The 26,671-nt window shown below is 39.7% G+C and overlaps 1 protein-coding gene across 1 annotated transcript; it reads right to left on the bottom strand.

Annotated features, from left to right (window-relative positions):
- Positions 1–7,571: 7,571 nt before the first annotated feature.
- On the bottom strand, positions 7,572–25,951 carry VPS4B (vacuolar protein sorting 4 homolog B (S. cerevisiae)). The gene is made up of 11 exons (XM_009885264.1): positions 25,925–25,951; positions 23,277–23,388; positions 21,720–21,870; positions 20,387–20,451; positions 17,335–17,454; positions 16,941–17,097; positions 15,489–15,637; positions 15,233–15,314; positions 12,975–13,194; positions 9,916–10,053; positions 7,572–8,056 (listed from the first exon to the last, which is right to left on the bottom strand). The coding sequence occupies exons 1-11, from the start codon at positions 25,949–25,951 to the stop codon at positions 7,955–7,957; spliced, it is 1,323 nt and encodes a 440-aa protein (XP_009883566.1). The 3' UTR covers positions 7,572–7,954.
- Between the last annotated feature and the right edge of the window lie 720 nt (positions 25,952–26,671).

Raw genomic sequence — 26,671 nt, 5'->3', positions numbered from 1 at the left:
TGAAGTTGCTCCCACCCAAGCCACTATCATTGTTTTTCCAAAACAGGCATAATTTTGTGCTTTATATGGTGCCTTTGGAAACATGTACCTCTAGGTAATCTATGAAGATTGACAGGTCCTAAACTTCCGTGAGTTTGCTCTGCTTTGGGATTAAGGTACCAGTTACGCCACCCCAAGTCATTCAGTCAAGCCATGTCTGTTATGCGCATATTCATATGACTCAATCTTATTACAAAAGGTTAATGATTTGCAGTCTCGTCAGGCTTCTGGTTTCTCGCAAACTTACTTTTTGTAGGCTATCTTCTTAGGTACTTTTTGTGCTTGTAAAACTACTGAGTTGCTCTCCAGACCTTCTTCTTCATGCCTCTCGGTGACAACATCACTGGTGGGAGAGCTCCGTACTCTCCCATTGCTCTTTGCTTCGTAGCTGCGCTCTTAAACATACTGGAAGAACTGAAATTACCTCCTCCAGGTTCATGCCAGGTTCTCTTTCAAAGCAATTCAGAGAACTTTGTTTGCTCAATCTTTTAACACGAATTAAGTCTGTTTCCAGTTCCAGGTAACGCACTGGATATACACAGCACTGGCAAGAGGCTGGTGTTTGTTTCTTGGGTGCAATTACACAACATCTGCCCTTGTTATCAGTCCCCGATGAATTATCCTTGGCACGCAGTGCAGAGAAGCTGCTGTTCCGCAATGGAAATTTAGAAGATCTCTCGTACGTAGCTCAGTTCTCCTCCTCTAAAGCAAGGAACGAGCACAAAATAGCTTGCAGAAAACAAGGAAACTGCCACTTTCAGCCATTTGTCCCCCTTGCATTGCTAATCTAATACACGGGAGTTGCTCGCACTCCTCCAAGTCTGTCTCCATCCCCTAACAGCACAGCCCGTTGCCATCCTGCTGTCAGCCAGGGAAAGGACAGCACGTATGGACAGGACCTGTGGCTTTGATCGGAGAAAGGGAAATCAGAGCCACTCTGTCAGTTTTTGCTTTGCTGCGTATAAGCTTGCTTTGGTATAAACACTGGAGAAATAGGAACATAAAGAGCTTTGAAATAGGATTTAAAAAGGAATCAGTGCCTTATCTCCCATTTGAGAAAAAAGAAATGGTGTGAAGGACAGAGGGTAAGTCGGACAAAAAAGAAAGAAACCGAAATTAGAGAGAACAGCAGAAAAAGAGAACACTACTCAAAAGCAACAGGAAAGAGGCAGGCGTAGATTGCTAATTAACATTTCACATCAAAGGAAAATTCTGATCAAAACTTTTTTCTTCTTCTAAGAAGGATCATACTTTTCCAGTATCTAGTGCAGTGAAGTGAGCATGCTTGACGCAAAAGAAGGCCCAAGAGAATAAGCCCAGTAGCCGCAAAGCTTATGGAAATCATTTCACACAGCTGACAACTAGGACAAAAACAGGGCAACACCCCATAGGAGCCCACAGCATCGGCATCACTGCCCTTGTTCACCAGTTGATTTCCACCCTGTGCCGGCTGCAGGAGCTTTGAGGCACAAACCAGTGTCTCTCACCCCATACGAGTCTCTAGATGCATTTACACCATGTAGAATCACAGAATAGTTTGGGTTGGGAGCGACCTTTAAAGGTCATCTAGTCCAAGTCCCCTGCAATGAGCAGGGACATCTTCTACTAGATCAGGTTGCTCAGAGTCCCATCCAAGCTGACCTTGAATGTTTTCAGGGACGGGGCATCTACCGCTTCTCTGGGAAAACTGTTGCAGTGTTTCACCACCCTCATTGTAAAAAATTTCTGCCTTATATCTAGTCTGAACTTTGCCTCTTTTAGTTCAAAACCCTTGTCCTATTGCAACAGAATCTGCTAAAAAGTCTGTCCCCATCTTTTCTGTAAACCCTTTTTAGGTACTGGAAGGCCGCTATAAGGTCTCCCTGGAGCCTTCTCTTCTTCAGGCTGAACCTCAACTCTCTCAGCCTCTCCTCATAGGAGCGGAGCTCCATCCCTCTGATCATAGTCATGGTCCTACTCTGGACTTGTTCCAACAGGTCCATGTCCTTCTTATGTTGGGGGCCCCAGAGCTGGACACTACTCCAGGTGGAGTCTCACCAGAGCAGAGCAGAGCACAGGGGCAGAATTACCTCCCTCGACCTGCTGGCTGTGCTTCTTTTGATGCAGCCCAGGATACGGTTGGCTTTCTAGGCTGCAAGTGCACATTGTTGGCTCATGTCCAGCTTTTCATCCACCAGTACCCCCAAGTCATTCTCCTCAGGGCGGGTCTCAATCCATTCATCCCCCAGCCTGTATCGATACCAGGGGTTGCCACAACACAGGTGCAGGACCATGCACTTGGCCTTGGTGAACCTCATGACGTTCACACAGTCCCACTTCTGAAGTTTGTCCAGGTCCCTCTGGATGGCATCCCATCCTGTAGAGCCACAGCCTACCCAGGAAGACCACCACCACTATGCATCATTCTGCCTCCCTCCCCAGCAAAAAAAAAATCCCCACAAATGCTCCAACACATTTGTTCCCTGCTGGTCTGAGCCCATCTAAACCTGGAACGAGCAAGAACCTCGCAGTGCTACAAGTGCTGGATGAAGGTGACTTTGCAGTGACCACCTGCCGTGCGTTTGGCAGGTTATCACACAAGTACACACACCTTTTTGAGGTGTTTGTAACCAGTATTCGCGTATATGGCTGCACGTGTGTCTCACAGCCCTCTGTGTGTTTGGGCAATGACAGTATCTATTTATATGGGCATCCCCTCTCTGTCCTGAAGCTGGTGAAGGCACAGTGAAGATGAAGGGCAGGTGGGAGATTTTAGGCTCTGTCAGCCAGCCCTTGTGGCTCCCGTGGAAACTATTGCTGTGCTGCCACTACATGAGGTTTGCTGTCAGGCAGGCAAACCACCTGCTTGTTTCCATACTGACAGTGGACACGTATGTCATAGACATGAGGTTTTCGGGCAGTATAGAAACAAACTAAAAAAAAAAAAATTTTTTTTTTAAATTATAGAGACAGATCAAGGCTGGATATGAACACACAAGTCCATATCAAAACAAGAGTAGGTGTAAAGATTAAAAAACCCAGTAATTGCTTTGCTGTTTGGCTATGTACGGAGCAATTCATGGCTGTGATTAATTCATTAAGACATCATTAAAACTCCAAGTGAGCTCAGGCTCAGCCAGGCAAGGGCACGAGCATTTCAACTGGCATTTTGAATGGCCTATTTGAAAACAGTAGTCAGCTGCTTTTCCAGATTTTCTAAATTCCTACCAAAAAAATAAATAAATAAGGCAGCCTTGACAGGTCAGAGCATCCCAGCTACCACCCATGCTCCAGCCTTCAAGGAGGCGAGGAAGGAGAAGCAATCATTTAAGTTGGTATAGTTTTAGGTTTTTTTTTTTTCCTAGCTTTCTGTTGAGCAAATGATTCACTTGACTCTACCAGAGCCCAAGTCACAGCTGTAAGTAACAGTCCTCATCTGCCACTATAGTTCCTGTATGAGATGGTGATATTTATAGCAACTTTCTCAGTCCCTCACCTAGGTGACTCGTTATTGCTGAGACACTGACAGAGCAGTAGCAGAAGGCAACTGCTCCAGCCGAGATTTTGGTAACAAATTACCTGTGGACAGTCATCGGCCAACAACAGAGTGAGTCAGAGGAAATTATTGTTTATAGTTTACAGAACGCATGTGACACTGAGCATGTTTGAAAGCAAAGTCCCTGCCTTGAATAGCTTAGATTTAAATTAGCTGAGGCAGCAGAGGAGGAGGAGGAGGTAGGGCAAGCAAAAGCAAGTCTTGCCAATTCGTGGCACAGTGCCTGGTAATAGGTCAGCAAGCAGGAAAGGAAACCCTGGCTCCATTATCAACATCAGACCCGCGCTCAGGTGCCAGTGACTTATTTCCTGGAGATGGCTCAAAACATGACCAAAGCCTTTTTAGAAGAGAACTCAGCTCCTGCTATGATGCAGATAGGACATCGTATTTTGTTGTCATGATTAATGGTTGAGAACTCCAAGTAAGCGAGCCCTGAAGTGTCAAGTGTTTCTGCAGAAGACCAGCAGATTGTACACGTGGCAGGTACTGTGCAGATGGTATGGACAGATGGACTCTGGCGTCCCCAAACACTGAGTTGAGGTGATGAAGGGAAGAAGTATCCTTGAGCATTCATTCGTCAAGTTGGAGCCTCTTAGGTAGGACAAAGGATGCAAAAATGAGTAAACAGAAAATGGCCCAAAACAGCGACCTAGTCAAAAAGCTACCATCAGAAGGGCGTGTGTGTGTACGTAGAGGGAGGGAGGGAGAGGAAGAATTGTAACTAGGTCACAGGGACCAAAAGACAAATAACAGGACAAGCTTATCTAATGCCTGGGCTGTCAGTACACAAATGCCAAGACACAGGATGAACAAACAATTAAGAGTTTTTACACAGCTAATTATGACGACAGAGGATTTGCGGAATAAAATCACTAATTAAAATATTGTTAATAAAAAGCTAAAGAAAAATTGAAGGGGAAAGCGCTGGAGCTGTGCCACAAGAGCTACGACAAACGCTACCTCCTGCTCCAGAATAAAAGGAACAATGTTTTGATAAGAATGAAGTTATGTTGGAAAAGCAGCACAGGAGACAAACAGTCCTCCAAGTTCTTGCAATAGTTTACGTAAGTTATGGGAATGGCTTTAAATCAACCATGATTACTAGGATGAATCTGGTTAAGACCAAAAACATGCATGGAAGCCAATCATGAAACAAGCTTGTCATTCTGGAGGAAGGAAAGAGTAAACAGCAAAATAAAGATGTACCTGCATATTTCAACAAATTTAGAACTATTAGAAAGCTTCCTGTCAAGATAATCCTCAGAAATAACATGAAACAAAAATATCGAAATATATTCTTCCTGGGAAGAAGACTAAATAAACACAAAAGGTAGATCAAAATGCCTGACCAGAGAACATTCAGCAGCTTCTTTGTTTCAGTTGACAAAAGGAGCAAACTATGATCAGACACCCCTGACAGACAGGAGCATGAACAAAAGCTGATTCGAGAGTATCTGCTTCAGCTACATGTATTCTCTGCTCTACTAATTAAGACAAAAGCATATTCGAAGACCAGCAGATAATTTGAAAAAAAAAAAATTAAACAAAAAACCTAAAGGACATTTGTACGTTTTTTTTCTGCTAGAGAATGACAAAACAAAGCCGACAGGCAAATCAGAGAAGAAACAAGACTCTGGCATTTGAAGTCAGTCCAGCAACATGGGAAAAAAAAAATAACAAGGTAATTTACTGAGCTTTTCTAACCCTATGAGTATATGCATTGAGATGTATACCACAAGTGACAGGAAATCCAGAGTTTAATGTAAATGTGAAGAAACCATCTGTGAAGAACACAACAAGCACATATACAAACAATTTAATTGAAAAACTATTTTACCCACAGGAAGGAAAATGACATTTTTTTCATATTGCAGTCAGAGTAAGCAGTAACAAGAAGTTAGGAAAAAAAAATTCGTAAGCTATCTAGCCAAAGATGAGTCATGCATCAGACCTTATAAAAATGTACAACTAATTTGTCTAGTACTTACAGAGGTTTTTATTACATAAAGCAAATATAACCTGTAATAAATTATTTAATTTAGAGTACTTTCAATTAACGCTGAAAACTAAAAAGTGATTTTGCAGCTTCCCCCCCTCCGCCCCTCATCTGGCTATCATCTATTTTGGGAAAACTTAGCTAGGAAGATCTGTGATATATATTAATCTATTCCCATTTTACAAAGACAGCAAACCAAAAAGTTGTCCTTGTAGCTGCAATTCTAAGCAGCAATGTTTATTTGGAATATATTTCTAAAAACAATTTTAAACATCAAACATTAATGCTTCTGTAACAGATGTCATCCCACAACTGAGCAAGCAGCAAGATGTAAATTTAAAAACCATACAGTATACTTTTCTTCTACATTAAAGATAAAGATTACACAGTTAAGCTTATGGAAACCCATAGGACAAGTCAGCATACCACAAAAAAAAAAAAAAAGGTTCCTGAGAATTTTAAGATTGCAGTAAGGACTCTCATTTTTAAAAAAAAAGGTCAAGAGACAAGTACTTGGGATAGTAGCTTCAAACCTCTGAGTGAGAGCCCTGCCAGCATGTGGCTCACTTCTAAAGTGTTCAAAAGAGGCAACTACGAAAAAGCAGTGCTGTTGCAACGATTAAGTTTACTAACCATGGTTGCCTGCACCTACACTGGAATTCCTGCCTCCCCGCCCCCACAAAGGTCCACAAAAAGATTTGCAGTCCACTGATTCACGTTTAGACATTCCAACATAAGACAAAGGTAACGCGGTGTGTAACTGAATGATTTTTGGAAAGAAAGTTTCATCATGTTAGTAAACAAAACCTCAGCACCTTGCAGATCAAAGAATTTTTAACTAAATATTTTGTTTAGCTGTTAATAAACATAGAAACCAAAGTCTGAAAAAAAAATAATCAAGCAGTAAATACTTGAACATAACATTGAAGAAATACTCAAAGAACATAGCTGATGTTGTACTATAACATTTTACTTCATTTAAGTACAGCAAATTTCACCCGTCCTATGATTTATACAGTAAACAATATGTACATAAAGGAAACCAAACCCCACCAGAAGATGATCATACGTGTGTATATGTACATATAACATACACACAGAAGATGTGCAAATTTCTTTTAATGCAAGTTAAACGAAGCATACGCAGGATAGAGTTGTACAATGATAATGGAACACAGAGTATTCTAGGTATCCTAATGATGTCTCGTATCTACAGCCAGTGCAAACTTACAAGGCACAAACTCAATGCTGACACTGTAGTGTTGTAAGTTACATTCAGGCACATCTCAATTTGTAGTTCTTCAGAAAAAGATCGATGGAAGTGCTACTTCTGTACTAAAGTGTCAGCCTTCTCTCAAAGTTTAAGCACTAAATCGATGTAACCTATATGCAATAGTTATCAGTAGGGTTCTGAGTTAATTTATCACTGGGAAGTTTGTGGCTAAAACATCTGTTATACTCTCCTCACATGTGAAAGTATGCTATTGCCCAAAATACCTCCCACACGTTCTCCAAAGATTACCTATACCTTGCCAGCCTTGACATGTGGAATCTTACAGGATATTACTAATGCTTTTTTTCTAACTTTAGTCAAATTCCTGCAGAAAATAAATCCAGATTTAAAACAAAACCAAACCAAACCAAGAACAGCCAGCTAAACACCTTCTGAGATACTCGTATTTAACAAACTTTTGCTAAATTGCATAGTGACAGTGTGTATCAGCTAGTGAAGAGTTAAAAACAAAAGCTTGCTGTTTAAGGCAAAATTTTAACACAGCATAGCAGAAAAAGCCAAATACCAGTTCCATCAGTATTTAAACAAAGTACTGGCCCATGTAGTCTTATCCTCACAGTGTTTTCTTTCTTACTTTAATAGCAAACCCACACTTGCAGTATGCTTGATTAGCAAATTTTGTTGTTTTTTTTTTTTTTTTTCTAAATAAAACGAGAGCAATTAATATGTAGGCTGATTGACTGATACTAAAAACACCTGACAAATATGTTCTCTTCCACCCCTCAGAAAAGGGTTTTTTGAGCCTACTGGGAGTTCAAAACTCACTGTACCCAGGTCTAATATAATACCCAAAAGTGAACTAATAATTTAAAATTTTCTAGTATTTAATAGATGTTACCACATCACTTTGCTGTCTCACCCTAAAATTGTATTTTCATATTATTTTTCAATAGAAGACATTTAATAGACATCTGAGGAAAACAATACAATACAAAACCTTAAGGGTCTTTGCAAAGGTATCTTCTATTCCTTCTGCAAAGTAAGAAAGGAGTGATTTTATTGGCATTTATTTGAAGTGCCATCAATAAAGACACAAGAATACTTAAGAAAGAAAAAAAAAAAGTTCTAAGGTTCCACATATATCTTTGGTTTAGCCTTCCTGACCAAAGTCTTCTGTAAACTTCTTTAACTTCTCCAGATCCTGTTCATTAACTGTTGGTTTTGTACTAGCTAGCGACCTGAGCATATCAGCCTGTCAGAAAAAAAAAAAAAAAAAAAAAAGTGTTTTCAGAAACAAGTATAGTACCACTGCTAACAGTCCTGTTGCCAAGACAAATTTTTATTAAAAAGCGCATTAAAACAAGATGACCATAGGAGCTCCTATTTACACAAAACTTTAAGCAAGCCTCAACTACTTATGCACCGAGGCAGCATTTTAACCCTGTGAAGACAGACAACTGCCAGTGAGTTTTCTAATAATGAAACCACCACCGCAGTTTTAAGTTTAAGCCACTCTTCCATTCAAGTTTTATTCATCTCCTTTTACTGAAAAGAAGTGAACTTCCTTTTTTTCTTGGCAGTTACTATTTTCAACCAATCTTTAGCTACAGCAGTTTAAAGTGGAAAATAATCGGATGTTCCCATGTACTCTTCATAGTCCAACAATATAGAACAGTAGTTTGTGATTCATCTCTAGCAAAATTTTACTGTTCACAACCAGTAATTTCTGTCTCTTTAATTCAGTCAGTTTCCTAGATAAATATTTAGATACTAGAAAATGGAGTTCAGAAAAACCACAGGTCTATGAAGTTGAAAGCAGCAGTTAAAACACCTTATGAATAAAAAGGGGCAAGAAAACTAACCAAGTCCTGGCCAAAAGCAACTGAAAAAACCAGATGCCTAACACCTCATATTACTATAAAATTATAGTTAAACCCAAAAATTAGTATCATGATATTTTAGACTTAAGATTTGTCTCATCAGAGTAGAGACACCCTGCTTAGAAAGAATTAAAGCCTGATCTTTTTAAGGACAAGAACTAATTTTGAACACTGAAACAACTGCCTATGCAACTATCAGAGCCCAGGTATCATTAGGAGCACACAAGGAATTGTTATGTTTAATTCCAGGAAAGACTGATTAAAAGTCCTCTTAGAGCAAGCAGGCAGAAGTTTTAGGGCAGGCCTGCACCTGCATACATCCTTTTGTGCTTCCTCAGTATGCAAATATGCACAGAATTTTTTTTTCTGAAATACCGTGACAGTTATATTTACAAAGCAGTGCCTACTGGTTTAGAGGTTTGTGATCCCTATGAAATACACTGATTTCTTTCATTTCTTACAGGATTGTTTGCACACAAGAAGTGATAGAAGGACTTGATAACAAATCTGTGCTGCCCTCAAACATTGCACTTAAATTCAGAATCTTCTTTTGTTGCTCTTGGGGGAAAAATACAGAATAAGTGTCCAGCAATTATTTTTTTAAGCAGTGAACTAAAATTTTAATTTGTCTTAAAATGACATATTTTATTCCCTAGACTAAACCAAGTATTTTAACATGCACGAAGAAAACAGCTGAAAGCTGTATCACCCATGATGAAATTTAGGCAAAATTACCATTACATCCACGATCTTTTTACATTTTATTGTTTATGCTTGTATTTATCTCACAGGCAATATTTACCTACGGCACCTCACTTCCCAATTTACACTGAATATAATTTTCCATTTCCTAGTATCAATATTAATGCTACAGAGTGATGGGAAGGAAGCATATCACAGGGCAGGGATTCCAAAGGTTTTAAATGAATACAAGACAAGTGAAGGAACGGTGGAAGAGCCAGATGTTGTCTATGGATGAAAAGACAGCAGCTCCATGGCAGCAGACAAGAACAATAAGAAAGAAATGCTTATCAGGGACAGAGAGCTGGCTTTTTCACAAGCATGCCATACTGTAGCACTGTATGCTGGGAATTCAAATGTTATCTGATATGTCCAGCATTTCTGAAAACAACTCATCCAATTGGCTTGCTGACTGTTTGAAAAACAGTCTTTACCTTAGTCTTTTAGAGTTCTGCAAGGCAAGAAAGAAATGCTACAAAACAATACCTACCATGGAAACTTGAGGCTCCAGTAATTTATCACCTGGAACCTCCATCCACGTCATTTCTGTGCCTTCAGGATCACCTGGAGAGCAAGGGGTGAACAAATCTACCATCATATTTGGATTAGACAGCGATGGTCCTTTTACCTAAAAATAAGAAAATACACAGTTTATAGGAGTTATAATTTTAAAGACAAAAACCAGAACCTGAACAGCATCTTTAGAGCAAAAACATTCCTTGATTTTATGCAGATGCCCCACCCACTGGGAAGACATATCCTGTGAAAGAGAAATTGTTTAAAGTACTGGCATCAAGCACTTTGAAAACATGCAGCTGTAGCCAGATACTTAAATTCACATCAGGTCAAATCCCAGGGCGGCGTCCTCCTAAGGCTGAGGATTTCTGTGGAAAACTATCATGCCAGGAAATCTAGTTGGAGAAGACCACCCTTCCTATTCCTAGTCCCTCACCACTTTGGGACTTCATTCATCACTGGTTAACAGCTTTCTAAAAACTTCTTAAACAATTATCCTTGAGTGCCCCTCAAGTCAGGAAGCCAGAGATGGCTTTTCAATCTTTGACTCAGTGCACTACTAAGTTTTGAGAACCTTTTCTGATGCCACCTCAGCAGCACTCGATAGAGAACAGGGCCACCTAGTGGCAGAACAGAAACCGTCCTTTTTTCCAGGCACATGGACAGACCCAAGAAAAGCTGCACCACGGTCTGCACCACGTTATCTGGGACCTACGGTTTTATTTTCCTTCATCATTACCTGAAGCATCACATATCCACAGGAACTCAAAACACATGCAAAAGACAACACACTGGCTATTTTTAACAGCAGAGAACTGGATTTGCCATTCCAAACTGCATTTAAACCACGATGCTGGAGAGCACAGATTGCAATATTCAAGATGCACTCTAACAAACCTGTATTATCACACAGAGCAAGGAATGGTTTACAGTGGATTAGTAATAATTGAGGAAAACACTGTTTAACTGGGGCAAATTGTCTGTTATGATGCAAATAATTAACAAAGCTAAGATTTTGCTTATAAAAATAGGAAATCGCATCCTATTAAAGTACTAACAACACAGGTAGAATCAACCTGGCTTATGCCAGAGCCCTCCAAGTACTGCAGTTGTTGTTTTTTTTTTTTTCCCTTCCTTTTTTTAGGGCAAAAGGAGGTAAGAGTTAAGAATTCCTTTTGGGTTGTTCTGTAAACTGTGACAACCCAGGATATTTCATTGCTCCATGGTAGTCTAAGACATGCCTCAGATTCTTCCGAATTTGAACAAAAGGCTAAAAGGTTACAACCCTTTAGCCAGAAACGTCATTGTCACTTGAAGTCATCAATGGATAAATACTTCGGGCATCACTGCTCAAGGGAAGGAAGCATCTAGAAAATCCTTGATATATCAAAACAGCTGCTTATTTTTAATCAAATACAGATGACATCAAGTGTTACTGCTGAAATGCCCTCAGAAGAAATTTATATCAGTGTTTCAAAATACTAATTTTGTTTTTAAACTGGGAAAAGCTCCTCAAAACCCCTTTAAAACAGTTTTGGGGTTTTTGACACCCCCCTCCCCCCCAAATGATAGGCTGCAGATTTATTTCATTAACTACAAAGTTGACCAAGGTTTCCTCAATGCAGACTCTGGAAACTGACATAGTCCTCTCATATCCTGGAGCATGTTGGATTTAAGTGTTCCTTTCTTTTCGAATCTTAAGCTGAATGTGTTCCTTGGAATAAACTACATGGAAAACAATTCAAAATAACTGGTGGTTCGGTTTCAGGCCCTTAACCTTTTTATGTCAGGCTGAGTTACTAGTAAAAAAATTGCAATTGTAATTGAGATGACAAAGAACTGTTGCCAACACAAGTTACATGGTACGTATCTCTTGACAGCTTAGGATCTACAATTCTTCCTACTTTACCCAACCCTGCACTGCCTCCTTCAAGGAGGAACAAATAAAAGCTTCCTTTTACAGCAGCACAAACCTCTGCAGAATATTTTGATCCACCTTCACCCAAGATATGTTAATTTCTGTAAAATCAAAGTTCGCAGTAAAAATGTAAGCAAAAAATACTTTTAGTCTGGGTCTACTCTAAAGAAATACTACACAGGAAAAATATAATTTTATTTGACTGATACACATGTGTGTATTTGGAACTCTGTTTATAACCACTGATAACATCATCATACCTTTTTATTCAAGAGTTTAATAGCTTATAGAGAACAATTAATTTGATTAAGCACTGCCAGATTTAATGGATCTTGATTGGTGCTAAAGAACTCTAGTTGGTTCTTTGTCAAATAAAGTTTCTGAGATCCAAACATTTAGAAAAAACGTTTAAGTCAGTACATCATATGTAGTGGTAACTGCAAGATAAGCCAAATAATATAGTTTCAGTAGTCTCTTTAGAGCGCACCTAGATAAGTGTAAAATTGGTTTTCACTTTACAGAAGCATCCACGGGATGCTGCATGCTGCCCAAACAATGAAGCACACAGACCTTGTTTAGTTGTCTTGCATCTTTACTACTGTTACAAGTAACACTGATTCAATGGTTTTACTAGAACTTTATAAGAACCTTAGTATTTCAGTTCAAAAAACATGCCAAGCAAGCAGAATGTGCATAATTATAATCCATCTGTTCCCACATGGATGAAGGATACATTTATTTAAACATGCTAGAAAAACATGAAGAACCACGTAACCTGATCCAGAAAAAGAGCACCACTGTAACATCCCCATTTAAGTCAAACTCGAAACCGAATGCTTTTAACACTACCTAGAGACACAAAGAGTCATCAGAGCTTGGATTACACAGCATGGAGACCCAGAAACTATCTCCACCAGACTGATGGCAAGACAGGGGCGGGGCGGGGGGGAGGGAGGGAGGAGGAGGAATACCCAAGTTCTCCCCTGGTCAAAAAAACGACATTCATAAGTGGGCAGTATTACCCAATATCAAATTCAATTTGAAAATGCCTTGCAAGTAAACTAAGATAGGTCTCAGAGACGAAATAACTTGAAAATTTTTTCATTCCTACTTACTTTTTTAAAGTGAGTAGCTGATTGCACTTTTCTAACAGGCTGCATCAGTGCATCACGTACAATGATGCTTATATCTGCACCAGAGTAGCCATCGGTTCTCTTTCCAAGCTCGCGATAATCTGATTCTGTTAGGAGATTTGGAGTTGACCCAAGATGAAGTTTGAACATTGCAGCCCTGGCATGGTCTTCAGGTAAAGGAATATAAATACGCTTCTCAAACCTGGTTTAAAAAAGGAAAAACAAAATGTTCCACAGATGCTAGCTCATGCAGGTGCACAGTGGAAAGAAGCTTATGCAAATAAGTATATAGTTTGTCCTAACAATATTAGAAAGAAGCAGTTTCAGTATTATAAACCTTTAAAAAAAAAATCTAAGGCAAATATCCAATAACCTGTTCTCATAAATAATACTGCAGCTAGCATAGCATCCAGAATATAACAACTACTTCCTTTTCATGACAAAGATCTTCTCTCCAGACTGAAGTTTTTCCAGATTCGTTCTAGCAGAGTTTGTATTTTAAAAGAAAAAATTGAGGGGAAAAAGTCTTAAGTGTTGAAGCATATTTGAACAGTTTTCACACCCAAAGAAAGAACTGCCTGATAGCAAGCTGACACAGCTGCTTTCTACAGTTTCCAACTAAATTAAAGAAAACTTCATAGTTGGAAGGAAATTTGAAGTCATATTCTCAATACAGTTGTCAGTAGAAAATGTTAATAACTGCAGTTCTTCCTTTGAAGCAGCATCTGTTCTCACAGTGGGAATTACCTCCCACCAACAAAATAAGAGTGATTCCAAATTCTGTAGAACACAATTATCTTGATATACATGACAAAGTGGGCCAAATCTATGAAAAATTAATTTGATTACTGCCATTGTCATACAAGTTCCTTTAAGTCTTATGGAAAAGAGTTAGAGAGCTACTCTCTGACACTGAAGAGAATGAGAGAATGGTTAGGGTTGGGAGGGGCCCTTAAAGATCATCTAGTCCAACCCCCCTGCCATGGGCAGGGACACCTCCCACTAGACCAGGTTGCTCAAAGCCCCATCCCACCAGGCCTTGAACACCTCCAGGGATGGGGCATCCACAGCTTCTCTGGGCAACCTGTTCCAGTGCCTTACCACCATCATCATGAAAAATTTCTTCCTTATGTCCCATCTAAACCTACCCTCTTTTAGTTTAAAACCATTGCCCCTTGTCCTGTCACTACAGGCCTTGGTAAAAAAAAACCAAAAACCCAAAACCACAAAACAACAAACATGTCTCCATCTTTCTTATAAACCCCCTTTATATACTGAAAGGCCGCCATAAGGTCTGCCTGAAGGCTTCTCTTCTCCACACCAAACAAGCCCTACTCTCTCAGTCTTTCTTCACAGGAGAGGTGTTCCAGCCCTCTGATAATTTTTATGCCCCCCTTCTGGATTCACTCTATCACGTCCATGTCTGTCTTGTACTGTGGACCCCAGAGCTGGAATTTCAAGAATAACTTGAAATTTTAAGCAACATGTTCACCTCTAAATCTGTCTCACAAGAAACTATAGTCATACAGGTTGGAAGTGACCTCTGGAGGTTGAACCCGGTCCAACTCTCAATCAAAGTATGGCCAGCTTGAATTAAGTATATAAGAATCACTGACAGTCACAAAAAAGTAGTGTTTCTTTAGCCTACAAAAATGACCATTATCCAAGCTGTGTCCTCATCACAACATAATCATAGATGTCACATAGCTGTATTTGTCCTCTGCTGCTCTGCAGATCAAAGAAAGATCCAGCTAATCAGATACAGGTATGGAAGCCCTTTATTTACAAAATAGCAGTTAAAACACGCACTGAAAGATCACAAATTATGCCTGATCAGTATAAAAACATGATGTTTCTGTGTAACATAAGGCTACACGAAATAACTCAATTCAACAGTTTGTTAACAGCTGAAAAGGAAAGCTTTACCCCCTCTTGCCCTTCTGAGGTGTATATTTTGTAACTTGTCCCACAAGCCCACCAGAAAAACCAACCAACAAGGAAACATGCATGCTCAAGCACAATCAGCTAATCAAGAGACCAAATACACTACAGGTCCAATGTAAGAGTGAACAACCTTCTTCTTTAAAGGGGCAAGGGGCTATTAGTTTGGCTTAGTCCATCTCATGGAATTGAGCTGTAGAACATTAGCATGTCTGCAAACATGAGCTGGATTATTACCTCAAGGAGCCTCAGACTGAACAGTTTAAAATTTCATACCATGAAAAAAAATGCCATCGTACCTTCTCCTGATTGCAGAATCCAAAACCCACGGTATGTTTGTGGCTCCTAAGACCAAGATTCCTTCATTGTCAACACCAACTCCTATATCAGGGTAGAAATAATTTCACAGTTTAGATGACAAACAGAGACTGTTTTAAAGTGTTGTCAAAATTTCATGGGGTAGAACTGGAGATCTTTTTAGTGTTCTCATGCAAGCTACGCTTAAAATACGTATCTTAATTCATTTGACTTATCCTGAAAACCAAGTAAACTTACCTTGCATCTGGACTAGAAATTCTGTTTTTATTCGTCTAGCAGCCTCACTTTCATTTTCACTTCTTGACCCGCAGAGGGAATCTATCTCATCAATAAATATAATAGAAGGTTTGTTTTCTCTGGCAAGCTGGAACAAGTTTTTCACTAATCTTAAAAAAGGAAACAGCTTCAGTTATCTTAATGATTACGCCAGTAAAAACACATAACTTGAGATTATAATATGGCCACTTCCTTTAGAGAAAGACAAAGTAGAGAAGTATCAACATAAAGCTATTCAAAGCTACTCCAGTTCCAAGACTCTGCATTATACTGAGTGAGACAGCCCAAAATAAAGGGAGCTGGAACATTTTAGAGTACTCCAGGCATGGTTTTGCAAGAAAAAGCCCCTTTTCAGTTTAAATTTCTACAACACAGCCTGGACTATACAAACCCACCACTCTAGACAGATTCAAAAGAACATGGCTTTCTCTTATTTAATATTTGTAACCTAATCTGATTAACTCTAGAGATTTTGCAAAAAAATAACATGTATGTTTCCTTAGTACACAACTTTACTAAACACTTTTAAATATGACAAGAAAAGTTGGTTTGCAAAAAAACCCCAAACAACAGCTTAAGGTTTCCAGCTTTTGGGGAAAAACAAAAAACAGTTCAAACACTATCTAATGGCCCTTCTTCCTTATACTGTCAACATTAAATAGTGTTAGTCAGTAGTCCCACACTTCAAACTATTAAAGTATGGTTTTGACAAGTATTCTCATCACCATATGAAAGTCCTTTGTGTACAACAAACCCAGAGCTTTTTCCGAATTCAAGAAATCTTCACTGGAAGCCTAGACCGACAAATTCCTGCTCTTCTTGACTGCAGTCAATATGTCACTTCAGGCTTCCTGGTCTTCTTCACATATCATATAGTAACAATCAAAGAGTTAGCATGGGCAACCATGAAACTTTCTTTCATGGCTGCTCCTCTCCTTCAACCTATTTTTGCAAGTTTCTTATGTCTTCCAGATTTTGTTTGAAATCAGGATAAAGAAAAAAACACCTCCATACAGAAAAAGAAATGCCATATGTTAACAGCACGACTGCTGAGACAAATAAGTGGAGAGATGCCAAGAGGCAGAGTACCCCAACATTCCATGCTGATGTAGTGTGCAATCACAGCTGAGTTCAGAAGGGGAACGAGCTCCATGGTGCCCCTCAAACCTTTCTGAACTAGTTTTAAAAACTATCATGAGCACTGAAGAGAGGTCCAGCTGCAGCAGCACAAAACACAAGACATGATGATATCTTTATATGGAACTGCAGCATGAAGCATAGAAACACCTGAAGTTTGTTTTTAAAAAGACATGACCCTTCCCCCAAATTTAATTTCTTTACAGCAGTTTATCTAGCTCTGTATTAATTTCTTCTTGCCAATGTTTTCCTGGACCTCCAGCAACTCCAACTTACTTTTCACTTTCTCCTAACCACTTTGAGACAAGGTCAGAGGAAGATACTGAGAAGAAGGTAGAGTTGTTTGCTTCTGTCGCCACAGCTTTTGCTAAATAAGACTTTCCCGTTCCTGGTGGTCCAAACAGGAGAATCCCTCTCCAGGGTGTTCTTTTTCCTGCAAGAGAAACCAGCAGTCTTCAATATACTGTAGAAAGACTGAACCTATTTTTCTGATGAAGTCCCTTTAATTTACTCAGGGGTTTTCTATATCAACCCATGAAACTTCTGTCAGATGGATCACAATCCAGTTGCTAAGAGCACAGCTGGTGTCTCTGATACATCAGCACACGGCTCTTCTCAGATCCCAGTCCCGGTCCTAATTGGCCAATAGTAAATAAATGCTGCAACTGACCTGTAAACAGGTGTGGAAATTTAATGGGCAAGATCACAGCTTCTTTAAGTGCTTCTTTGGCGCCTTCGAGGCCAGCAACATCGCTCCATTTTACATTTGGTCGCTCCATAACAATGGCTCCTATAAGAAAAGATTGTATAAATTAGTGATGCATAAATCTTTTCACAACTTCAATAACTTCCGTTTTGAAACAAAAATAATTTAAGAAATCTATGCCCATGTCCATACTGAATGAAACAAGGCATTTTTAAGTAGATATAAACACTGAACACTGTTAGTTAAATGGATGCTATTTCTACAGAAATCTGTCACATTGTTTACCACAATAAACCATCGATAACAAGAATGCTCGAGAGTTAGTAGAAGTCCTGCCATGGTCAAAGCTAGTCCATAACTGACCAGCAAAGGTGTGTTTTGTAGTGACAGAGGAGTGCCTTCTCTAATAGGTAGCCAGGCACCATCTCCTCACTAAACCACCACTGTATTTGTATGTAGCTGTACTAGCCCAAGGTTTGTAAGATTCTCCAGCAGATGAACTAACTTGTTGGGTATCTTCAGATGTACAGCAAACAATTGGACCATCTAATGGTAAAGAGCTTTGAGAACTAGGGCTGAAAGCATCAGAAAGGTTATATATAGCCTGCTTAGCTGCAGAAGAAGTATCTTCTTAGTCTAGCCGTTGTTTCTCAAAGTTTATCACCAAGTCTCAATCAACAAGTCCAGCTTGATTTTAGCCAACTGAGCTGTAATTTAACCTTCTCTTCACACTGGTTAGTCTGACATGCTAAAAATGATTTTGTCTTAACTACTTTTAGATGGGACAACTTGGATCTGAGCTAGTGACTGAATATTAGATCTTATGATCCCAGCCAAGGCAAATCCAAAAGGTATGAGAAATTTTCTCAGATGAACAAATGCTAACCAACCCAATGCTTATTTAAGTACTCAAACACACTGAAAGTTTCAGTTGCCCTATTTCTCTACAAGGGGCTTTCTGTAATTTCACAATTGGCTTTCACCAGCTGTTTTCTTGACACTTTCACCTGATGCCTTCAGAGCTCTGTGAAGTAATTTAAGGCTTTTTTTCTCTCGCAGGATTGAAAATTTACTGTTACTCACTGGCCAATGAATAAAGCAAATAATACTTGCTTACTTTTTAAGTATCTCCTTTGAAATTTTTTCTTTTGCTGCACTCCTTTTCCATCAGATTGAAACAAACAATTTCTGTTAACAATTGTAATTGTTAACAGTTTGGAATTTAGAGTCCAAAAGCAACATCAAATTGTTAAAGATGTTAAAAATTTTATAGAGAAAGTTGATTTGAAACTGCCTTAGCTTGCAATCTATATTTTGGAATTAATTCAACCCCACACTTCCCACGCATCAAATTCTTTTTGCTAGGTTGACTACATCTCAGTTTTTCTTAAAGTAAACAGAACTATGGGCTCCATCACTAAAATACTTAGCAGAACAGGAAACAGTTCAGGTAGGAACAGAAGGTTATTTCAAAGTTGAAATAACAGAGTTATCTGCAGCAGACATACCATGGTAACTGATATTACTGCGCTGTAAGTTACAGCACTATAAGAGATTACCTGGACACAAATGGGACTGGAATCATAGGCTTTCTAATTTTGTAGCTGTAAATTAATAACTGGAAGATTAAGCAATAGAGTGCAAAAGACCTTTAAAATTCTGAACAGGAGTACGTGACAACAGATGCACAACTACTATCCGCTCTGAATGTTACTCGTCACTTCTTCCACAATAAGCCAAGTTGCTATTATAATTAAAACCTTGATAAATACCCATAGATTTGTGAGAGTTCCATAAGGCAAAGTCAGCTAGGAGCAACAAGGCAGCAAAATTAAATACAGGAAATTTCTGTGGATGTTGCAGGAAGGAAAGTGAAAAAGAACAATTTGAAGGGTGCCCAGAGCTTGTATTACCTGAGTAACAGATTCCTGTGTTAAGTTTAAGGGTACCAAGGATCTCACACCTCAGACTTCCAAGCAATCAAATGTATGCGCAAGAATACTGTAATTTTCTAGAAAGTATCAAAGAAGTCGTGGGTGCAAGAAACTATTTCGCCAAGTAAGAACTGAAGGTCAGATTCATGTGGGAAGAAATGAAGTGTTTACAGTGAGAGACAGGACAAGAGTCCAATGTGCATCATTTTTCTGTCATTTTAAAATACAGGAAACTTTCACAGAACTGCACATAGGATTAAATAAACGTGCAGACAAATAGAAAAAGCCTGACAGTTTCCAAATACGAAAAATAGCTCTTTAAATTACACAGGCAGAAATCTGGTAAATGCAATTGACCTTTGTTACACTGAAAAATAGGGAGAGAACAGTGAAGTTTCTTCAGATCTATAAGCAACTTCTGGCAGGGAAGCTCTGAACAATTCTTCATCATTAAAGGGTAACAAATATCAAACAAAGCCTCTTTTTTACTGTGTACAAAACCACTGGTAGCTGCTATACATTGTATCACTGACTGTATTTAGCATTTGAGTCCAAAAACCCAAACTATTATGTTATTCAACTGGGAGAGCATCATCACTGCATATAAGAAAATGCTGCCTGTTTCTATAAACAAGCAAGAATACATGTCCTCAACTCCTAAACTTCAGCACAAGCTTTTTTCTGAGAACGATCCCGCTTACACTAAGTGTTTGCACAATGTCTGTTACCATGGCCTCTAGGAAATACTCTACTGCACTTAAAAGTGAAAAATACTGACTCAGTTTAGCCAACAGTTACGGGCTCTTGCAACTTCTCCCTTTGGAAAATGTTATCCTTATAAATGGTACAATTTTAACATGAAGCACAGGGTATGGGAGATAAATTTCAACATAGTCACTGTATAATTTCATGGCACGCAAACCTGTACTTCCATAAAGACTATGCTTTTGTATGTGAAGAGTACATACTAATTGAGCCACTTACAGACAGTAAGTCAATCCATAATATTTAGGTGGCAAAAATATAAGAATTTGGTTGACTGAAGTCACCTCTATTTAAAGAAAAGGATGCTTCAAAATTACCTTGAAGTTGATTCTGTAGCTTCTTTTTTTCAGGATCCTCCTCCCCTTCCCCATCACTGTCATTCCTGATTTGGAAACAAGAAAAAAATGTTGAAATACAATAAAAGAGACTGCTTTCTTAGGATAAAAACCAGAATGCAAAAAGCAGAAAAATAACCAGTCTGAAGAATGAAAGAAACCTTGAGATGCTTTCAGATCTCTGCAAGTTTACATCATTGTACCCCTGCTTTTTTACACCACATTCTTTATAATTCACCCTCCTTGTCATTTCAACTTCCTCTTATGGGTCTGAGCCCTCTTAACACACTTCTGCGTGCTTTGAGCCAGCCTCTAGGAAACAAAAGCCCTTGTACTGAGCAACATGGAAGTGTTAAAATAGTTTATTTGTCAACATTGTCACTTATCCCCTATCTGGAATTGTAACAGGACTTGGTCAATTCCATCTAGTACTATGAAACTCTACACCCTCATCTTGTCAAAGCCAAGGAAACTGGAAGGTAAAGAAGGAAAAAAAGAGACTAAATAGTGAACAACCGGAGTGGAAGTCATGAAAATATCTGTAGCCTCTGAGATATCACTAATTCCTTCGACTATAAACCATCAGAACACAGTACAGTTCAAAAAATAAAACTTATGAGATGAGTAGACAACGAAAGAGACTGAAAATCAGGTGAAGTTTCAAGAGACAACAGAGCAACTCTAGCTGTTCAGGACTGCTGAAAAAGGGCAATCGCACCAGAAGATATCATCCTGAACCCTTCCTCTCTCCTGTCCCTATAGAGGCAGTATCAAACGCCAAAAGACGCTCTGCTTTGTTGAGCTCGCTGATAAGCAAAATGAAAACCAAATCTAATAAATGGAAAGCAGTGGAGAGACTCGGCAGCAGCAAGGCATTACAGTGATTCAGTCCTCTTATAGAACATCTCCCTACATAGAGCTTTGCAACCTCTTACAAGTGTGAGACAGATAAAATTCAGGCCACAGCAATCATCAGTCCGAATTTATTTTCTAGTCAGCAAGTATTTGCATGTATAAAAAATTTAAGGGTCATCAGGCTCATTGCCATTAAATCTGATAAGCATGTGTTAGTCTGAAACAGCTTTCATTCTTCAGTGGACTTCCTATGCAAATGTTTGCATTTTTTAGTAAACAAGCACAGAAATGCCCGTGATGCTAATTCATGTTAGTTTTCTTTTATTAGCCTACTTTATTTCAGCATTAGTAGTCATCTGAAGCATTTGAAAGACACTAGTTAAAATGATCTTTGAAGAGCTGAGTTTTAAAACAAGCTGAGTTTAGGAAGCATTTTGCTTTACCTTCTCCAAAAACATACCCTTTTCCATCAGTAGGACCAGACTCTTTAACTGGTTTTGGTGCAGTTTTTTCTTTCTTTTTCAGATATTCTTTCAGCTTTTCTGCTCTGTCCAAGTATTCTGTACATTTTGTTCTAATGCTCTGTTTTGCTTTATCACCCTGTGCTTCATCTAAGAGTTGAAGAGAAACAACGCTTTGTTAACAGCAAAACACACGTGCATCAATCTGAAAACAAGACTAAATCTCTGTTGTCTTTATATCATATCGATATACCTCTCTCAAGGCTCACCACATAAACAAACATCTCAACTACTTAATTTTTCCACTATAACATGGAAAGAAGTGACAGGAAGAATGTCATCACCCACCAGAAATCAAATATACATCTGAACATTACTTTGGCATAAAATTTGACTGTAAAGGATTAAGGACAATGGCACGGCAAGCTTTTCTGTCAGCCTTTCAAGCTGCTACACATTGTCTTAATAAATCATTTTCTAAAATAGCTCATCAAGAAGATGCTTGTGCTGAGCAATTTTTATTTAGAAAGATTCTTTATTATTCCATAGCCTGCGAATTTTAAAATATGTATGCATCAAAGAAAAAAATTACATAAAACATCTGAAAGAGTACGGTGTGGTTCATCAGCCACACTGTTCTCTTAGTCACTAGTACAGTATTTCAAATCAGCAATCAAAATTTAACATGTTAGGTTCACGCGTTAAGTTTCCAAAGTACATCAGTATTGTTAAAAGCATAGAAAGTGATATTCTGATAAAGTCCGTGAGATATAAATGGATAGGAAGAGATAAATGCAAATTAGCCTAAGTGACTATAGAGAAAATAGTGGTTTTTTTTTTAAATCATAGATATCTGTAAGCGCACTTACGCCAGATGAACAACCCTAGCTCACTTCAATTATGGCTGTATCTACATTAAGAAAGCCCCCTCCTTACATACAAACACTGGACATGATGCAAAAGGTACAAACAAGTGTGAAAAGAAAGGCGTAAAATAATAATTAGGAGAATATGGAAACTGAAGAAAAATTACAATGTACAAATCCATCTCACACATTTTGTTGGTGAAGATGAACAGCAAGACATTAAGGACTAAAAAATGCCACCAGAGAGGTTGTGGAAAGGCAAGTGGCATGAGTTAAGGAGCAAAAAATGCTCCATAGATACAACAAAGACTTCTTGTGTAACGCGTGGTTTTCAGCACAACAGAAATACAGGAATCCCTGTACTTATTGTTACATTTCCTCATGCGCAGTGGTCAGCCTGAAACACTGCTACCGAAGTCCAGAGGAGAAACAGCAAACCCCTGCCTCCCTGTCTTAAAAAAAACCTAAACCAAAACACAAGTAAAAAGTAATCTGATTTCTTACAAGAATGGAGCAAGCACACAACACAGTAAAAGCAAAAGCTGCAAAATATATGACCTCAGTCAAACTACAATTAGCAAGTATCACCTGATGATGAAAGTAAAAATTTAAACACTGATGTCAACATAAGAGATTACTCTGCAATTTTGCTACTAAACTCTACTTAATCATCCAATACATTACACTTACATTTAATAACATGGAGAAAATACTGCACAGCGTGTTGGTACAAGCGGAAGGCTTCCTCATAGTTTCCTGCTTTATCTTCTTGCGCTGCCTTGTTAGCAAGGTCTACTGCTTTCTGTAACACAAGCAAATAATTCAGTGCTACACGAGAGTATTTTGCATGATCAAAGAGATATTTTAAGCTATTGCTCTGACTGTTTTTGATGGCCACTTTTTCTTCCCTTCAATATTTACCCCAAAAGGTTGAAAGCAATTGATTGCAAGTCTTCGCTGGTGCTTTGTACATGACACATTATTTCTATCCTGTTACAAACAGTGATTAACAAACTGCTGAAATTTACTAGCACAGAAAAAAAAGTTTAAATGACAAGCGTAAGTTTCTGTGTACTAAATTGAAACTACTACTGGTTTGTCTATGCGGTTTTCCTTACCAATCTCTTGCATTTATCATGGAAAGATTTGGAAATCTATTCTAAGTTTTTTCTGTCACAGATCCAGACACTTTGAACTATGACTGATGACATCAGTAAACCCTGTCAATAGTACAGTCAATATAGGAAGTCCATGGTTGCAATACACTAAAACGAGCACCATCACTCTTCCAGCCCTACGCTGGGACATATCTTCAAAGACTGACTATTTTTCTGGCTTCTCTAAAAGGATTCAGGTTCTTGATATCCAAGTGAGACATTGTAATTACCACTCCAGGAAGTGGGAAAAAAACCCACCCCACCAGACAGAAAACACACCCGAATCATGAGCAACAAGAAAAGTTCTAGAAGAAGTTGTGGATGGATTTTTAATTTGGTTGCTGAGCTAGTTTCAAATAAAACTGACTGTGACCTAAGCCACTGTACTGCATACACTGGCCTGTGGATTTGTTGGTATCACCGTTATTTGTTTGCTCTGAAGTACTTATTACCTTTTATTACACTTTGCTCCTTGGAATGCCTATACCACTTCAGGACAATTAAAACTGTCAGTTTGAATGACAAGTTCATGTAAGTTTAAAAATGGCAGTTGGTTATCCAGAGTTAACCAACACCAACTATAGCCCCACATGTACCTTTCCACATTCAGTCAATTTCTTTTCCTACACATTGTTAGTATGGTCAGGGAGCAGGGGAGAGCTTCAACTGCAGTAAGGAGTTTTCATTAGACATTCCAGTACAGATCTCTTGCCACTATCTGGACACTCGGATGTGTTTCAGGCAAAACAAAGCTAGTAAACAGTAACCATGAAAGAAACAGCAAAATCTCACATTCTACTGCTTTGTGTTGCTGTCTTGGAAGTGAAGACTATCTCATCAGATCTACCCAAAAGCAAAGACTAATTTATTTAAAAACAATGATCCAATAAAGCAGATTCTACAGCTCTGTCGTGGCAAGTGCTGGAGCACTGTAAGCATCTGTTTCTTCGGAACAGAACTTAGTCTTTCATTTTCGGAGAAGCCATGAGCTGATAAGCAGTTTACCACATAGGAATGGGCAGTCCCCTCCTTGCTGCTGACCTCGTCCTAGTTCTGTTAGGCTCCTCCAGGAACCATTCAAATCCAGAAAAAGTGCAAAAACTAACCCAGAAAAAGAAGTTACTTTCTTCTTAAAGTTCTTAAGTTCCTTTAGTGATTTAAATTCCACAGAACAGTCCAATGATTCTGGTATCCAGTACAACAAAGACAGTGATACATGTCTTTGTATCTGAAGAATAAATGGCAAAGACCACTTGCTAAAATGGAACTGTGAGAAAACTAGGCAATCTGCAGGCCTGCTCCTCTGAAATAGGAAAAAAAAAATCTACATCGTGTATTGACTGGTTTTGGTATACTCTGTTTTTGTAAATACCCAGAAGACTATTACTTTGGTATTACAAGCTCTAGTACTTTGTTATATTAGCTGGCATCTTAGCCTGTTACCATGATGAAGAGCACTGCTATGCAACATGAAATAATTTATTATAAAGTTGTATAAACTAGGGGACAAAAATGACTGGCTCTAACTATCCATAAGGCACAAACTGTATTTATCAGACTACAGTTTGACGATCATCATTCTCAGAAAGAATATCAGCTTAAACAGGTTTCGTTCTTCTGTTTATTCTATCCTGTGATATCTCCCCTAGCTTTGCAAGTACAAGCATTACTTGGCCGTAATGAGCTTACAGAAATGATCATGATTCACAACAGCTGAAGAGAAAATAAGTATTTTTAACACAGGTCATGTCTGGATCTGTTTTGCCAACCGGCCACAGAAGCAATTGGTTATACAACCCCAACTGAGGGTTAACACAAACAGAAACAGGGAGTAGGCAAAGACTTCCAGCAGTTTAGTAGTCTTAGAAGAAACCTAAGCCAAACTACGCGTCCAGACCACAAGAGGCAACAGTGCTTCCCAGCTGCACACCAGGCCCCGCTGCTCCAGCGTCCCGCAGCGCTGGTGCGACCGCCGGCCCGGCGGGTCCCCGTCACCTCGGCGCCCGCCGCCAGCAGAGGCCAGCGCTGACGACGGGATGGATTCACCTGTGGCCTCCGCTAATGCCGAGGCCCCTCGCCACCCCCTTGTGCCCGCCGACAGGGGCGGGCCCCGGGGCCCCCCCCCCCCGCCCGCGAGCCCCCGACTCCGCTTCACCCTGAGCAGGGCCGGCGACGCTCTACCTGCAGGTTGCCGCCTACTCCCGCCATAGCGGAGCGGTGGGGGGGGGAAGAAGATGGGAGAAGGGAGCGCAGGCCCGCGGCTACCGGGAGTGGAGCTCCCCTACCCCCCCCCGCCGCCGCCGCCACCGCCCACAGAACCGAAACCGCAGCCCCCGCCAGGCGCTTCCGCACACCAACCACCCCCACTTCCGCTTCCGGGCACCGCCCGGCGCGCCTCGCCTGACGTCAGTGCCGTCCGCCGCGTCGGGGAGCCGCGCCCCGCCCCGCCCCGCCGCAGAGGGCGCGCTGCGCATGCGCACTTTTTTTTTTTTTGTTTTTTTTTTTAAAAAAACCCCGCAAGCAAATAAAAGCGCCTGATTCAGAAGTGGTTTTTGCATCGCTTCTCTAAAATGTTAAAAGGCCGTTGCTAGGGTTTGGGATAACATCATTTTTTCCCCTCCTTCGCTCACTAAATTTAAGAAATTCCCTCAGAGGGCTGCTGTCCTTCCCCAGCCTCTGCAGGGTCTGCTGCGAGCGCTGAGTATTTTTATTCAGGGAAACGGTCCTTCATAAATTCGGACGCAGTGGTGAGCGGCCGAGCATCACTCACCTGTGGGTCGGTAATAAATCTGCGGTGCTGGGCGGTGCCCGCAGGATGTGACTCAGAGCGCAGAACGCGCTGTAAACCAGTTTAGTGAAGTGGACCTGCTACGTGGGTTTTATGGACGTCTGCCAAATTATCGCCATAGCCTTTCCTGGGCTACTGTA

The sequence above is a fragment of the Charadrius vociferus genome, unplaced genomic scaffold, assembly GCF_000708025.1.
Source record: "Charadrius vociferus isolate BGI_N301 unplaced genomic scaffold, ASM70802v2 scaffold565, whole genome shotgun sequence".
NCBI classification, from domain to species: domain Eukaryota; kingdom Metazoa; phylum Chordata; class Aves; order Charadriiformes; family Charadriidae; genus Charadrius; species Charadrius vociferus.
Note: the sequence above shows the minus strand (reverse complement) of the source record. Positions and strands in the feature narration are given on the sequence as shown.

Excerpts from the sequence above, each read along its gene's own strand:
- VPS4B (XM_009885264.1), bottom strand. The coding sequence starts at position 25,951 with ATGGCGGGAGTAGGCGGCAACCTGCAG. Across the intron at positions 20,452-21,719 it reads GGTCCTACTGATGGAAAAGG|GAATGACAGTGATGGGGAAG; the intron begins GTATGTTTTTGG and ends TTTCCAAATCAG. Across the intron at positions 8,057-9,915 it reads TGGAGCCTCAAGTTTCCATG|GCTGATATGCTCAGGTCGCT; the intron begins GTAGGTATTGTT and ends TTTTTCTGACAG.